Genomic DNA, 17,699 nt, shown 5'->3' on the forward strand with positions numbered 1-17,699 from the left:
TAGTATTCCATGGTGTATATGTGCCACATTTTCTTAATCCAGTCTATTGTTGTTGGACATTTGGGTTGGTTCCAAGTCTTTGCTATTGTGAATAGTGCCGCAATAAACATACGTGTGCATGTGTCTTTATAGCAGCATGATTTATACTCCTTTGGGTATATACCCAGTAATGGGATGGCTGGGTCAAATGGTATTTCTAGTTCTAGATCCCTGAGGAATCACCACACTGACTTCCACAATGGTTGAACTAGTTTACAGTCCCACCAACAGTGTAAAAGTGTTCCTATTTCTCCACATCCTCTCCAGCACCTGTTGTTTCCTGACTTTTTAATGATCACCATTCTAACTGGTGTGAGATGGTATCTCATTGTGGTTTTGATTTGCATTTCTCTGATGGCCAGTGATGGTGAGCATTTTTTCATGTGTTTTTTGGCTGCATAAATGTCTTCTTTTGAAAAGTCTCTGTTCATATCCTTCACCCACTTTTTGATGGGACTGTTTGTTTTTTTCTCGTAAATTTGTTTGAGTTCATTGTAGATTCTGGATATTAGCCCTTTGTCAGATGAGTAGATTGCGAAAATTTTCTCCCATTTTGTAGGTTGCCTGTTCACTCTGATGGTAGTTTCTTTTGCTGTGCAGAAGCTCTTTAGTTTAACTAGATCCCATTTGTGAATTTTGGCTTTTGTTGCCATTGCTTTTGGTGTTTTAGACATGAAGTCCTTGCCCATGCCTATGTCCTGAATGGTATTGCCTAGGTTTTCTTCTAGAGTTTTTATGGTTTTAGGTCTAACATGTAAGTCTTTAATCCATCTTGAATTGATTTTTGTATAAGATGTAAGGAAGGGATCCAGTTTCAGCTTTCTACATATGGCTATCCAGTTTTCCCAGCACCGTTTATTAAATAGGGAATCCTTTCCCCATTGCTTGTTTTTGTCAGGTTTGTCAAAGATCAGATGGTTGTAGATACGCAGCATTATTTCTGAGGGCTCTGTTCTGTTCCGTTGATCTATATCTCTGTTGTGGTACCAGTACCATGCTGTTTTGGTTACTGTATCCTTGTAGTATAGTTTGAAGTCAGGTAGCGTGATGCCTCTGGCTTTGTTCCTTTAGCTTAGGATTGACTTGGCGATGCGGGCTCTTTTTTGGTTCCATATGAACTTTAAAGTAGTTTTTTCCAATTCTGTGAAGAAAGTCATTGGTAGCTTGACGGGGATGGCATTGAATCTATAAATGACCTTGGGCAGTATGGCCATTTTCACGATATTGATTCTTCCTGCCCATGAGCATGGAATGTTCTTCCATTTGTTTGTATCCTCTTTTATTTCATTGAGCAGTGGTTTGTAGTTCTCCTTGAAGAGGTCCTTCACATCCCTTGTAAGTTAGATTCCTAAGTATTTTATTCTCTTTGAAGCAATTGTGAATGGGAGTTCACTCATGATTTGGCTCTCTGTTTGTCTGTTATTGGTGTATAAGAATGCTTGTGATTTTTGCACATGGATTTTGTATCCTGAGACTTTGCTGAAGTTGCTAATCAGCTTAAGGAGATTTTGGGCTGAGACAATGGGGTTTTCTAGATATACAATCATGTCATCTGCAAACAGGGACAATTTGACTTCCTCTTTTCCTAATTGAATACCCTTTATTTCCTTCTCCTGCCTAATTGCCCTGGCCAGCACTTCCAACACTACGTTGAATAGGAGTGGTGAGAGAGGGCATCCCTGTCTTGTGCCCGTTTTCAAAGGGAATGCTTCCAGTTTTTGCCCATTCAGTATGATATTGGCTGTGGGTTTGTCATAGATAGCTCTCATTATTTTGAGATACATCCCATCAATACCCAATTTATTGAGAGTTTTTAACATGAAGCGTTGTTGAATTTTGTCAAAGGCCTTTTCTGCATCTATTGAGATAATCATGTGGTTTTTGTCTTTGGTTCTGTTTATATGCTGGATTACATTTATTGATTTGTGTATGTTGAACCAGCCTTGCATCCCAGGGATGAAGCCCACTTGATCATGGTGGATAAGCTTTTTGATGTGCTGCTGGATTCGGTTTGCCAGTATTTTATTGAGAATTTTTGCATCAATGTTCATCAAGGATATTGGTCTAAAATTCTCTTTTTTGGTTGTGTCTCTGCCAGGCTTTGGTATCAGGATGATGCTGGCCTCATAAAATGAGTTAGGGAGGATTCTCTCTTTTTCTATGGATTGGAATAGTTTCAGAAGGAATGGTACCAGTTCCTCCTTGTACCTCTGGTAGAATTCGGCTGTGAATCCGAATTCTGTGGAATTTTTTTGCTTGGTAAGCTATTGATTATTGCCACAATTTGAGAGCCTGTTATTGGTCTATTCAGAGATTCAACTTCTTCCTGGTTTAGTCTTGGGAGGGTGTGTGTGTCAAGGAATTTATCCATTTCTTCTAGATTTTCTAGTTTATTTGTGTAGAGGTGTTTGTAGTATCCTCTGATGGTAGATTGTATTTCTGTGGGATTGGTGGTGATATCCCCTTTATCATTTTTTATTGCGTCTATTTGATTCTTCTCTCTTTTCTTCTTTATTAGTCTGGCTAGCAGTCTATCAATTTTGTTGATCTTTTCAAAAAACCAGCTCCTGGATTCATTAATTTTTTGAAGGGTTTTTTGTGTCTCTATTTCCTTCAGTTCTGCTCTGATTTTAGTTATTTCTTGCCTTCTGCTAGCTTTTGAATGTGTTTGCTCTTGCTTTTCTAGTTCTTTTAATTGTGATGTTAGGGTGTCAATTTTGGATCTTTCCTGCTTTCTCTTGTGGGCATTTAGTGCTATAAATTTCCCTCTACACACTGCTTTGAATGTGTCCCAGAGATTCTGGTATGTTGTGTCTTTGTTCTCGTTGGTTTCAAAGAACATCTTTATTTCTGCCTTCATTTCGTTACGTACCCAGTAGTCATTCAGGAGCAGGTTGTTCAGTTTCCATGTAGTTGAGAGGTTTTGAGTGAGTTTCTTTTTTTTTTTTTTCTCGTCTGTCGCCAGGTGAGTGCAGTGGACAGTCTCGTCATGCAAGTCCGCCTCCGGTTCATGCCTTCTCCTGCCTCAGCCTCTCCCCTGCCACCGCGCCCGGCTAATTTTTTGTATTTTTAGTAGAGACGGGGTTTCACCATGGTCTCGATCTCCTGACCTCGTGATCCGCCCGCCTCGGCCTCCCAAAGTGCTGGGATTACAGGCGTGAGCCACCGCGCCCGGCCTTGAGTGAGTTTCTTAATCCTGAGTTCTAGTTTGATTGCACTGTGGTCTGAGAGACAGTTTGTTATAATTTCTGTTCTTTTACATTTGCTGAGGAGTGCTTTACTCCCAACTATGTGGTCAATTTTGGAATAGGTGTGGTGTGGTGCTGAGAAAAATGTATATTCTGTTGATTTGGGGTGGAGAGTTCTATAGATGTCTATTAGGTCCGCTTGGTGCAGAGCTGAGTTCAATTCCTGGGTATCCTTGTTAACTTTCTGTCTTGTTGATCTGTCTAATGTTGGCCGTGGGGTGTTAAAGTCTCCCATTATTATTGTGTGGGAGTCTAAGTCTCTTTGTAGGTCTCTAAGGACTTGCTTTATGAATCTGGGTGCTTCTGTGTTGGGTGCATATATATTTAGGATAGTTAGCTCTTCTTGTTGAATTGATCCCTTTACCATTATGTAATGGCCTTCTTTGTCTCTTTTGATCTTTGTTGGTTTAAAGTCTGTTTTATCAGAGACTAAGATTGCCACCCCTGCCTTTTTTTGTTTTCCATTTGCTTGGTAGATCTTCCTCCATCCCTTTATTTTGAGCTTATGCATGTCTCAGCACGTGAGATGGGTCTCCTGAATACAGCACATTGATGGGTCTTGACTCTTTATCCAATATGCCAGTCTGTGTCTTTAAATTGGCACATTTAACCCATTTACATTTAAAGTTAATATTGTTATGTGTGAATTTGATCCTGTCATTATGATGTTAGCTGGTTATTTTGCTCGTTAGTTAATGCAGTTTCTTCCTAGCATTGATGGTCTTTACAATTTGACATGTTTTTGCAGTCAGGGCTGGTACCGGTTGTTCCTTTCCATGTTTAGTGCTTCCTTCAGGAGCTCTTTTAGGGCAGGCCTGGTGGTGACAAAATCTCTCAGCATTTGCTTGTCTGTAAAGGATTTTATTTTTCCTTCACTTATCTTAGTTTGGCTGGATATGAAATTCTGGGTTGAAAATTCTTTTCTTTAAGAATGTTGAATATTGGTCCCCACTCTCTTCTGGCTTGTAGAGTTTCTGCTGAGAGATCTGCTGTTAGTCTGATGGGCTTCCCTTTGTGGGTAGCCCGACTTTTCTCTCTGGCTGCCCTTAACATTTTTTCCTTCATTTCAACTTTGGTGAATCTGACAATTTTGTGTCCTGGAGTTGCTCTTCTCGAGGAGTATCTTTGTGGCATTCTCTGTATTTCCTGAATCTGAATGTTGGCCTGCCTTGCTAGGTTGTGGAAGTTCTCCTGGATAATATCCTGCAGAGTGTTTTCCAATTTGGTTCCCTTCTCCCTGTCACTTTCAGGTACACCAATCACACATAGATTTGGTCTTTTCACACAGTCCCATATTTCTTTTTTTTTTTTGAGACGGAGTCTTGCTCTGTCTCCCAGGCTGGAGTGCAGTGGCACAATCTCAGCTCACTGCAAGCTCCGCCTCCCAGGTTCACGCCATTCTCCTGCCTCAGCCTCCCGAGTAGCTGGGACTACAGGCGCCCGCCACCATGCCTGGCTAATTTTTTGTATTTTTAGTAGAGATGGGGTTTCACTGTGGTGTCGATCTCCTGACCTCGTGATCCGCCCACCTCGGCCTCCCAAAGTGCTGGGATTACAGGCGTGAGCCACCGCGCCCGGCCACATAGTCCCATATTTCTTGGAGGCTTTGTTTGTTTCTTTTTACTCCTTTTTCTTTAAACTTCTCTTCTGGCTTCATTTCATTCATTTGATCCTCCATCACTGATACCCTTTCTTCCAGTTGATTGAATCGGCTACTGAAGCTTGTGCATTCGTCACGTAGTTCTTGTGCCATGATTTTCAGCTCCGTCAGGTCATTTAAGGACTTCTCTACACTGGTTATTCTAGTTAGCCGTTCATCTAATCTTTTTTCAAGGTTTTTAGCTCCTTTGCAATGGGTTCAGACTTCCTCCTTTAGCTTGGAGAAATTTGATTGTCTGTAGCCTTCTTCTCTCAACTCGTCAAAATCATTCTCCGTCCAGCTTTGTTCCGTTGCTGGTGAGGAGCCGCGTTCCTTTGAAGGGGGAGAGATGCTCTGATTTTTAGAATTTTCAGCTTTTCTGCTCTGTTTTTTCCCCACCTTTGTGGTTTTATCTACTTTTGGTCTTAGATGATGGTGACGTACAGATGGGGTGTTGGTGTGCATGTCCTTTCTGTTTGTTAGTTTTCCTTCTAACAGTCAGGACCCTCAGCTGCAGGTTTGTTGGGGTTTGCTGGAGGTCCACTCCAGACCCTGTTTGCCTGGATATCAGCAGTGGAGGCTGCAGAACAGTGAATATTGCTGAACAGCAAATGTTGCTCCCTGATCGTTCCTTTGGAAGCTTCGTCTCAGAGGGGTACCAGGCCGTGTGAGGTGTCGGTCTGCCCCTACTGGAGGGTGCCTCCCAGTTAAGCTACTTGGGGGTCAGGGGCCCACCTGAGGAGGCAGTCTGTCCGTTCTCAGATCTCAAACTCCATGCTGGGAGAACCACTACTCTCTTCAAAGCTGTCAGACAGGGATGTTTAAGTCTGCAGTGGTTTCTGCTGCCTTTTGTTCGGCTATGCCCTGCCCCCAGAGGTGGTGCTCTACAGTGCTTATTCCTCTTGCATAGCACTCATCATAGCTTCTCTAATGTAAAATTACATATGAACCCGCCACACTCTCAAGAATGACTTCTTGAATGTAGGGACCAAGTCTTCTTTATATTTTTGCCCACTCCCTCATTGCCTTTTGCATAAAAGATAAAAAATGTTTGTTGGATAATGAATGAATGTTTGTTGGACTGGTTAAAAATAAATGTGTAAACTGTCCCCTGTTCTATATAATCCTGATCTTCTTACCCATTACTTCCCCCACCCAGCATCTCTCACCTTCAAATGAATTTGTAATTTAATTACTTATTTTTGTTATTGGTATTGGCTGTCTTCTCCCTGTTGAATAGTCAGTGCCCTAGGGCAGCAATCTTGGGTTTGTTCACCAGTATGTGCCTAGCACTCAGAACAGTGCTTGTTGTATTGGTTGAGTGAATGAATGAAACTTGAAGCCAAAGGTCAGTTTCTCCCTGTTCTTTGGATTATTGTCAGTGGTTTTCAAGGTAAGGGACATTGTGGCATTGGAAGAGCAGGAGAGAGATGGAGAGAGACCCCAAAGTCAGCTTCTGCCACTTACTATGCTGTGCAGCTTTGGGCAAGTTTCTCAACTCCTCTGAAGTTCATTTCATAACTTTTAAAGGTTAATATAACTTGCATTACAATATTTATAGAAGGATTACATTTTAGAGGGAAAAAAGGATGCCATAAAATCAGTAGCTTATGTGTCCTGATCACTGCTAATACCTGCTAGAACTGCTACACACTTTCCATTCACTGTGCGTCTCCACATCCACTCTGTGCAGCAGGGCCTGTTGTATTAATAACTGCTTCACAGGTAAAAGGAGGAGGTTCCTGCCCAAGACCACACCGTGGTGGGGAGCGGAACATCGCTTGAGACCAGGTCTGTGGGACTCTAAACCTGGTGCTTATAATTCTCACCTACTGTGCATATGCTCAGCAGCGGACTGCAGGACTCCTTTGGAGCAGCAGTTCTAAATTTTTCCTTCCTGTCCTAAGGTGGTTGAGGGACACAGGGGCTCATGAGTACCACTGGCCCCCAGGCAGTATCTTTCTGAAAAAGCTAGGCCACATCCTCTCAAGAGGTGATGGGCAGCATAGTCTGGTTTGAAAAGTCCCCCCAATGAATTGATTCTCCCCCTTCTGCTAATGTACCTCCACTTCCAGATCTGTTTTTCTCTCCCTGTCCCCTTATAAAGTTTTTTAACTCTTTGTATTTTGTACTATAAAGTATTCCTGCATTAAGACTGTTTTAACCTTTTTATTTTATTTCATTTTTTATTTTTTGAGACAAGGTCTCACTCTATTACCCAGGCTGGAGTGCAGTGGCACAATCTCAGCTCACTATAGTCTCCACCTCCTGGGCTCAAGTGATCCTCCCATCTCAGCCTCCTGAGTAGCTGGGACTACAGATATGTGCCACCACACCCGACAAATTTTTGTATTTTTTTTGGAGAGACAGGATTTTGCAATGTTGCCCAGGCGTGTCTCAAACTCCTGGACTCAAGCGATCCTCCCACCTGGAGTGTTGGGATTATAGGCATGAGCCACCATGCCAGGCCAAGACTGTTCTAAAGATTGTTGCATTACTGTTTTGGAAACAAATTACAGTTTAAGTTGGGATAGCCAAGTTGATCATTACAGTCTCTTCTATTTATTGAAAAAGTGCTGAAACTTTTAAGAATTTTTGAGAGATCTACAAATGGCATTTCAAAACACACAGTTAAATCACTAATAACTTAATTACTGTAATATAGTGTCAAAATAAGGAAGGCTGTTTTCTGTACAAAAAATTAGCCTTTTCAGGTATTTTCATTGAGCACTTAAAATTACTAAACTAGGATTAATGGGATGGATTATTTCAGCATCTAGAAAAACATCTTTTAAGTTTCAGGGAATGAATTTCTCTTTTGAAATAGTTTGTCGTCAGTTCAAATGCCAAAAAGGTACTTTAGAAAATATTAAAATGAAAAGAAATTTCATTTGTATGCTATAAATCATTATTTTTAATTGATTGGGAAGTTTGGTAGGAGGCCAGAGAAAATTGGCAAACGTAAAACTTAAAAGGTGAGTATTTAATTTCAAGTACTCTTTCAACAGAGATAAGATTATTTATTTTTGTAGCTTTATTGTAGTGATTAAATCATAAGCTTTCAATCCATCTGACCTAGCTTTTAATCCTCACTTTTCAGTTTATTAAATCTGTGAGCTTAGACATGTTAACATTTCAAACTTTGATTTTTCTCACCTGTAAAGAAGGAGCATTACCTTTTACCTACCTCCTAAAGTTATCTTATTACATGAAATAGTATATGCAAAACATCTAAACAGTACCTAATGTATCCCAGGCACTTAATAAATGTTGTATTATCATTAAAATATAATCATTTAGGTATAATGTGATATTTGAATAGCTATTTGCAAATGAGTGGGAAGCATTTCTTATGGGTTTCTATGTACAGTTGTCAGCTTGTTGTGGAATACCCTTTTTTTAAAAAAAAAAAAAACCAATTCAGAGGTAAACTTTATTTCATCTTGGGATGAACCATCAACTTCTGCATTAGTCAAGTTTTAACTAATGAACTTTTATTGCAAAGTATGGAGAAAGCAGATTATGAATTCTAAGTTTCTCATATAAAATTGTATTTCCTAGGAGAGTGCGTAGAAGGGCTGCGGGAAAATGACTACCTGCTGATTCATTCCTGCCGCCAGTGGACCACCATCACTGCCCACAGCTTGGAGGAGGGTCACTATGTCATTGGGCCAAAGATAGAGATTCCGGTACATTATGCAGGTAAGACTTCTCCAAGGGCCAAGATGAGGCAGCGAGAGAAAGGGGATGTGAATAGCTAAACTTTTCCTCTAAGAATTGTCTGTAAACTAGAAAGTAGAATGACTTAGAGAATCAAACATTTGTGTGTGGTTATCGATCAGTGAAAGCTCAGATTCATTTTATTAGAAGTATTTCTAATTAATGCATGTAGTTAAATGGGGATTCTTGTTAGGTATTTATAAGATATAAATTTTACAAATAAAACACCTCTATTGTCTTGGAATTAAAATCAATACATGTAGCCAACCTCGGAGCTGCAGGGGGTCATGTCTCTGAGGAATCCTGTATACAATTTGAACATTGCTTTTGTGAATGACTTTGTGAAGATTTCACAAGATTCCATCTCACAAATTAACATTGTGGTCTGGTTTTAAAAGTATTGGATTGGTAGTTCATATACCTGGATATGTCTCTCCTTTCAGTAGGCATTTAGATTACAGGCAACTGAGATGCCCTTGCTGCTTTAGTTAAATGAGGGTAATACCTGCCTTCTCACCTCACTTTGAACTTGACTCAATGCAATAGTGCCATTTAACTGATTTTTATTGAGTATATTCTGTGTGCCAGTACTGTTCTAGGAGGTTAGGATACATCTAGTGGCTTAAATAAGCTTTAAATAGTGATAGCTTATAAATGCAATAAAAAAAAAAAACTTAAGTGACCATATGCTTTTTCCGGCACTTATAATACATTGTATAAAGAATCTTAGCCTTTTCTCTATTACTGTTTAATATTTTCCAAGTCTGTTCAGACCTTAATCAACTAACCATAAATTGCATAGCCCTAGACTGCCATTGTGTTTTCGAATAACCCCTTTACAATGCCCAGAGAGTTATTATTTGGAAAAGGGACCTTACTGTATTCCCACTGTCTAGACACAGCAAATGGTATTTGTTTGATGAATATTTAATGAATGAATGAATAGTTTGGTACCATTTTTGATTCCTGGGAATCTTCAATTGCCAATATGACCCAGGGATTACTTCGCTTCTCAAAAATCCTTCTTACTCAAAAAAATTATAAGAAAGACAGAATTTCTCTGGCCTAAAACTTTGTCCTCTAGAATTGTATTTCCTAGCCCTAAGAGTAGCCTTCATGGAAAAAGGGAGAAATGTATAGTTGTAGAAAGCATTACATCTGTTAGATCGTAACTCAGGCAAATGGGACAGTTTTCATAGGGGCAGAGAATGAAACAAACCCCTTACCCTACCCATTTTCTTGTCAGAATGGTTCCTACTAGTAGTGAGATGCATGCTACTTTTGGCAAGTCCAAATTCTGTTTCTGTCTTTGTAGAAAACTGGAAAGAAAGGTAAATTGCTACATTGCTTCATCCTATATACTTTTACCTAATCTGCTGTATTCTTCTATGAGGAAATTACGTTTTAGTCTTTCCCCCAAAATCACTGTGAAAAGCTCTGTCAAATCAGTCTTCCCAAAAGAGTGCCCTCATTTTATCACTTCCTCAAACCCCCTTAGAGACTGCATCCTGCCTCTAGATTCTTTGACTTGTTGTTGAATGCCTTCCAGAGGCTGGTTCTAATCTACTTCTCCAAACTGATCTTTTCTACCCCGAAGAGCGAACCTCCCACTCTTGCTATATTAGGCATCTCACTGTTTCCTGAACATACTAGACACTTTTCCATTTACACAGTCTCTAGATGGCTGGAGTTGCCTCCCTCAGCTCATCATTTCATCAGGAGGGTGCAGCTGTCCTCTGCAGCACCATGTGGTCTCCTGATGGGTCCCATTCATTTAGCACACGTCCTCAGTCTTCATTCAATTACCTTTTCCTGTGTACACACTCACCAGTTGGACTGTACAGTCCTTAACAAGTTATACCAATTCTGAAAAAGACCTGAAGCCTTTGGATCTGTACTCAAAAGAAAATTCTTTGTGGCTATGGGTGTTCGACTCGGGGATCTCAAACTTGGTTATACATTGGATTCACCTGGAGCGCTTTAAAAAGACTGATGTGGGGTCCTACCTCCAGAAGTTAATTGGCCTGGAGTGTTGGCTGGATATCAGAATTTTAAAAGCTCCCCCGTGGTTAAAATATACAGCCAGTGTTGGAAACCCATTATTCTAGAATGAGCATCCACAATATGAGATAAGATTTCCTGAAACACGCACAAATATTTGTAAATATTTTGGTGTTTGGAACTTCTTTTTAAAAGTACCATCCAGCTTCCATTGGAAAGAAAGATGTGATATTGTTGAGCAGCTTACTTTTGATCCATAAGGAAGATGACGGATTATGTTGCAAATGATACATTTTTAAAAAATGAAATTGAGGTGCCAAGACTAAGGAAACATGGGCACTAAGATCATATCATTCAACAGAAAGGAGAGGAAATATATTAAAGAAAGAAAAGCTTGAAATAGGACCAAATAGTTCATGAGATCATTTGCCATTAAACAAAATAGAATGAGTGGCTGGTCAGGAGTGTCTAAATGTTCTAAGCTGTCTTCCTGAATTTTTTCAACAAGAAGTTTAGGTAGAAGTTTTGAGGTACAAATAGATTCCAGCTGATCATTTTGTTTTGGGTTTCATATCTTAAGATAGCACCATGAAACTTGCTTTACAAAGACAAATTTAGTGATTTGGTAGTTGTTTTTTTTTTTAAAAAATCATATAAACTAACAGGTAAATAAGAAGGCAGTGTGGTTTTATAAGTGTTTTTTGTTTGTTTGTTTGTTTTGAAACAAGGTTTCACTCTGTCACCCAGGCCAGAGTGCAGTGGTGTGATCATGGCTCACTGCAGCCCTGGACTACTGGGCTCAAAGGATCCTCCCACCTCAGCCTCTTGAGTAGCTGGCACTACAGGCTTGTATCTGGCACCACGCCCAGCCAACTTTTAAATTTTTTGTAGAGACCAGTTCTCGCTTTGTTGCTGGTCTCAAACTCCAGGTCTCAAGCAATCCACCTGCCTTGGGCTTTCAAAATGTTGGGATTACAGGTATGAGCCATCACACCTGGCCTGGGAGTTATGTTTTGATTACAGTGTAAAATGGAGACCCATGAGTCTTGATATGATTGATCATTTCAAGGTTATAGTGTATATATTTTGTCTCCAAGAATCTATTTATTGCCAAGTTTAGCCCTTGGAAGAAAGAGAGCATATAGTACATTGTGGAGACCAAAAATCATTTATGTCTCCCTAGCTTATTTGTGCTCTACTTTTCATAGAGGAAACTGTTGTATATGAATATTTTACCAATTTTTCAGAATTTCATCTAGGTTGAAATGAACCTCACATTCTTTGAGGACAGTTAATAAACAGTAATTAAAAATGTTTAACAGAGTAGTAAAGCCTACCAGCTTTGTAATCAAACAACCTAGTTTGATTTCTCATTCTGCCATTATCTGTCTATATTACTTTGGGCAAGTTACTAAACCTCTTTAAATCTTTGTTTCCTCATCTATAAAGTGAAGATAATTATAGTGCCTTTCTCTTAGGGTAATTGTGAAGATTGAAAGAGAAACACCTTGCAGAGTGTTTACCACTTAGTAAGCCTCCATAAATGTTAATGGTGATGATTATGATCATCTTAGTAACTAAATGTTTCTAAGGATTTAATTCTTTATCCTGCACTACTAATTACAAGTTGAATTACTCTTCTCTTCATTCAAGCTAGTTGAATACTGACACCCCTCAATGTTATTTGGGCTACTGTCTTTTTCTTTTGCTTTTGTAATTTTATTTTGAAGTTGCAGTAGTATAGTTTACTCCCTTGTGCCATTTCCCCGGTTTTACCCATTTTTAGTATCATTTTTGCCACATTTGTTTTTTATCATTCTTACCCTCCTCCCTCCCCACCAAATGCACATACAAATACAGACAAATATGCTATTTATTTTTTTCTCAGTTATTTGAGAATAGACAGCATACATCCCCCTAATACTTCACTGTGTATTTCCTAAGAACAAGGATATCCTCTTATATAACCACAGCACTGGTAGCAAATTCAGTACATTTAATACTTTAATCTACTGTCCATGTTCCAGTTTTGTTGATTGTCCCAATAATGCCTTACTGCATTTTTTTTCCCCTCCAGGACAACATCCAGTCTAGGACCACTTATTGTATTTTGCTCTTGTATCTCCTCAGGCTCCTTTAATCTGGAACAAGTTCCTCAGCCGTCTTTGTGTTTCATGATATAGACATTTTTTAAAGAATACAGGCAAATTATTTTCTAAAACAACCCTCAGTTTGGGTTTCCCCATGTCCTCGTGATTTGATGAGGCTATGCAGTTTTGGCTGGTCTGCTCTGTGTTGTGATAATGGCAAGGGATGTCCTTTGCCCCTTATTGGTGATTTTAGTTTTGATCACTTGGTTAACGTATTGTCCAGTTTCTCTGCTGTATAATTACCATTTACTTTGTGATTACTGGGAAATTTGAGAGGACGTACTTTTAGACTCTGAAACTATCTTGCTCTTTCCCTAAATCTTCTCCCCCCACCACTCCCCTATTAAGTAGTTATTGATGATTCCTGTCTGATTCCGTTTTTACTATGAAGGTGGCAAAACAGTGCTTTTCTAACTTAACTTCATCATTCCTTCTTGTATTTGTTAGCCGTCATTCTCCTGTAAGGAAAAGCATTTTTTTCTCTTCTGTTTATTTATTTTTTAACTTACCTGTTATTATGAGCATGGCCTTGTGGATTCTTATGCCATTCAGTGTACTATGATATATTGCTGTCCTTGTTTCTTCAAATGGTCCTATGTTTCTGCATTTGGGTATAGGCTGGCACCTGTGTCTCTGTGACATGCCCCCTTCATTTTTTAAATCATGTCCTTATTTTCTGGCATAGGTAACAACCATTCTTTTCAACCAGTATTCTCCTTTGGTCAGGGCTCCTACACTCTCCTGTTCCAAGCAGTACCCCTTACTTTGTGATCTTTGGTAAGAGAGGCCCTTGGAGTTGGGCAGTGCACAGCCTGGGCAGCCACAGGCCACAGCTCCATTCATGCATATTTTGGAAAGCGATAAAACTCAGCATTTTAAAGATATATGTTACATCAGAGATTTTCATGAAATTCTTAATATGAAAAATAATTTTGTAAAACTTTGAAAAAAGGTAACTATGACTTCCGTAGTTCTTATGAGAACCTCACACTGTAATGGTGGTGACAAGAATCTCCTTATTCTGAATTCTGAAATTATTTAGATATGCTTTGGGAAAATAAAGACATTCCCTATTCTGGCAAAATAAATTTTAGACAAAAGGTGTTTTCTTGGTATACCAAATAATTAATTCTGAGAGAATGTGTCCAGTCAACATCAAGTATTTTGCTAATAGTAGAGAACCCACTTAAGAAAAATTGACATAGTGTTTAGAAAAGAGATTGCCACATTCATACAAATTGTATTCAGAAGGCATCACAGATAAATGTAATCTAAACTTTCCTATTTCACATTGCTACCAAAGGGGCAAACCTTTCCTACGAAATGTACAATACAGAACTCAAGATTTTTCCTGCATTCTGTATACTCAGAACATTAACTCCAAACTGCCTGGACCCGTGCCTGGACATTGCTAGCTCAACCTGCACACCCACTCTTCTTCCCACTCTTTTACCTTGACTTATTAAACAAAAACAAATATTAAATTTTTTTAAACTAGCAACTTAATTCTAGCCAGGAATTTCTGAAGTTGAATGGTTTTTATTCTACAATTAATGTATCTATTCATCAAATTCCTTTTGTCTCTGCAGCTCAGCATGACCAGTCAAGTAGATCCCCAGTTCGTTACCACTAAAGCTGATGTCTCGGGGCCCTTGTTTATGCTGACCCTTTCTAGGGCCTGAAACCTAACTTAGTATGCATAATGTGACATTTTTTTTAAAAAAAGAATATAAACCTCAAGCCCCACGAAAGCCTAGATATGCCATTCTCTCTGGAATTTTATTTGCCCTCCTGAGCTCCAAGTCTCCACTCTATAAAATGGAGATCTACCGTAGAAAAATATTGAGCAGATTCTCAGAGATCTAACTTGTGTAAATGGCTCAGCACAGTGCTGGCACATGAGTAATACAAAATCAATGGTATCTCCTCTCACTCCCCTCTGTCATGAAAAACAACAAAGAAAACTCTACCAAGAGACAGCTTTGAGAAACCAAATGGATCAGAGCATGAAGTGTCTATATATCAGTGGTCTGCCAATTTGCAAAGTAATGGAATTCTGAGTGGGTTTATGAAAATTTATAGCGTTCCATGGCAAGCGTGCTGTCATCATGGATGAACAGATACTGTCATCATGGATGAACAGATTGCTACTTGAACATAAGCATCTGAGATAAACTCCAGCCACGTTTGGCTTCTATTTTTAAATTCTCATCCTCCTGCAAATCTGGTGAATCCATAACAAGCTAAAATGATCTCAGTACTTTCCCTCCTAGTTGTAATATGTACAGAAGTAAGTGACACTTGAGCACAAGATGGGTAAGAACTGCTTATGCAGTTTTCAAGGCCCTTATTCAGCAAGCACCTGGATTTGTATCAGCAGTGCCTGTTTTTAAAAGTGTAGGATGTGCAGTGTTTTTCTCTTGGGCAAAATTATAGTAATGTGGCATCTAACATAACCTTGAATTGTAATTACTGAACAAAAGGAAATGTTGAAACAAGCTAATTTTATTCTCCTGGGTTGCAAGTTTAATTAGCATGAATCATGCATTTATAAAAGTAACTACTAGTGTTGAACAACACTTTGTGTACTTTCCCTGTTACATGGGATAAAGCTTATGTGACGAAATGGAAAATAACCAAACTCTCTTTTCAGAAGTCCTCAGAACTAATAGAGTATGCTGAGGAACATTTATCTCAGCCATTTTTGCCATTAAGAAATGTTATAGATCTAAAAAATAACCATTTTTGATGACTGAAATTTTAGGTTATAGTTAACAATAACTAAAATTTATTTAGTGCTTACCATTTCTTAGGCACTTTGTTAACTCAGCATTTTACCTTTATTTTTTCGTGTGACTTTCACAACAAACTCATGAAATGGGTGCTATTATCTATATTTCATACAAGTACAAACTGAGGTTTAGAGATGTTAAGTGTTCGTAATAATACACAGTTAATAAGTGTGATTTGAACCCAGGATATGTGGCTTCAGAGCCTGCCCTCGTCTCCACTATTCCCTGGAAAGTGCTAGTAGGAGGCACTTTTACTTGGAAGTCATCCTAGAGAGGAGAGATCTGTTAGAATTAGCCAATGAGCTGGGTAAAGCTTTCACTTTTCTTCCTTTCACAGTAGATCCCTACTTGTATTCTGACTCTAGGAAAAAATTAAGTAGATAAATAACTCTTGACTTTTTCAGATTTACAAGTCATCTGCATATAGGTGACATTCCCCTTGCTCAGTAAATTTCCAGGAAGAGCTTCCAGGGGAGCCCCTGGGGCCTCAGAGGGGACAGCTGCTGGGCCTAGGCGGGTGATCAGATCAGAGGCAGGAGGCCTGGGGAAAGAGTCTTTTAAGTGTTGAAGAAGGAAATGGGTGATGTTCAACAGGGCAGTTTCAAGTAAGGAAACTGAGGAAAATTAGATTACAAAAGAGAGTTAAAAATGAGTGAAAGGTAGGCAGCAAGCAAGGATCAACTATTTTTGCCAAGATACTTTGTATTAAAGGGAAACAAATGACATTTGATTTGGGGGGAGCAAAGTAAATATAAAAATTTTATTTAACAGAAAAGGGGGAGGGGGTGGAGCCAAGATGGCCAAATAGGAACAGCTCTGGTCTACAGCTCCCAGTGTGAGTGGCACAGAAGACGAGTGATTTCTGCATTTCCGTTTGAGGTACTGGGTTCATCTCACTAGGGAGTGCCAAACAGTGGGTGCAGGACAGTCAGTGCAGTGCACTGTGCGCGAGCCGAAGCAGGGCGAGGCATTGCCTCACTCGGGAAGCGCAAGGGGTCAGGGAGTTCCCTTTCCTAGTCAAAGGGGTAACAGATGGTACCTGGAAAATCGGGTCAGTACCACCCTAATACTGTGCTTTTCCAACGGGCTTGGAAAACAGCACACCAGGAGATTGTGTCTCGCACCTGGCTGGGAGGGTGCTATGCCCATGGAATCTCACTGATTGCTAGCACAGCAGTCTGAGATCAAACTGCAAGGCAGCAGCGAGGCTGGGGGAGGGGCGCCCGCCATTGCCCAGGCTTGCTTAGGTAAACAAAGCAGCCAGGAAGCTCAAACTGGGTGGAGCCCACCACAGCTCAAGGAGGCCTGCCTGCCTCTGTAGGCTCCACCTCTAGGGGCAGGGCACAGACAAACAAAAATTCAGCAGGAACCTCTGCAGACTTAAATATCCCTGTCTGACAGCTTTGAAGAGAGTAGTGGTTCTCCCAGCATGCAGCTGGAGATCTGAGAATGGACAGACTGCCTCCTAAAGTGGGTCCCTGACCCCCGAGCAGCCTAACTGGGAGGCACCCCCCAGTAGGGACAGACTGACACCTCACTCGGCTAGGTAGTCCTCTGAGACAAAACTTCCAGAGGAACTATCAGACAGCTGAATTTGTGGTCTCACAAAAATCCACTGTTCTGCAGCCACCGCTGCTGACACTCAGCCAAACAGGGTCTGGAGTGGACCTCTAGCAAACTCCAACAGACCTGCAGCTGAGGGTCCTGTCTGGTAGAAGGAAAACTAACAAACAGAAAGGACATCCACACCAAAAACCCATCTGTACATCACCATCATCAAAGACCAAAAGTAGATAAAACCACAAAGATGGGGAAAAAACACAGCAGAAAAACTGGAAACTCTAAAAAGCAGAGCACCTCCCCTCCTCCAAAGGAACGCAGTTCCTCACCAGCAACGGAACAAAGCTGGATGGAGAATGACTTTGACGAGTTGAGAGAAGAAGGCTTCAGACGATCAAACTACTCCAAGCTACGGGAGGAAATTCAAAACAATAGCAAAGAAGTTAAAAACTTTGAAAAAAAATTAGATGAATGGATAGCTAGAATAACCAATGGAGAGAAGGGCTTAAAGGAGCTGATGGAGCTGAAAGCCAAGTTTCGAGAACTACGC

At 40.0% G+C, this 17,699-nt stretch overlaps 1 protein-coding gene across 4 annotated transcripts in view; it reads left to right on the top strand.

Annotated features, from left to right (window-relative positions):
• Window positions 1–17,699, top strand: part of GAREM1 (GRB2 associated regulator of MAPK1 subtype 1) — a 214,285-nt gene that overhangs the window by 70,905 nt on the left and 125,681 nt on the right. For all 4 annotated transcript variants that reach the window (XM_032152567.2, XM_032152568.2, XM_058438516.1 and 1 more), the window contains exon 2: window positions 8,488–8,628. In XM_032152567.2, the coding sequence (XP_032008458.1) occupies window positions 8,488–8,628 (141 nt within the window). The remainder of the gene's footprint in view (window positions 1–8,487; window positions 8,629–17,699) is intronic.

This window comes from Hylobates moloch, unplaced genomic scaffold (assembly GCF_009828535.3).
Source record: "Hylobates moloch isolate HMO894 unplaced genomic scaffold, HMol_V3 SCAFFOLD_5, whole genome shotgun sequence".
Lineage (NCBI taxonomy): Eukaryota > Metazoa > Chordata > Mammalia > Primates > Hylobatidae > Hylobates > Hylobates moloch.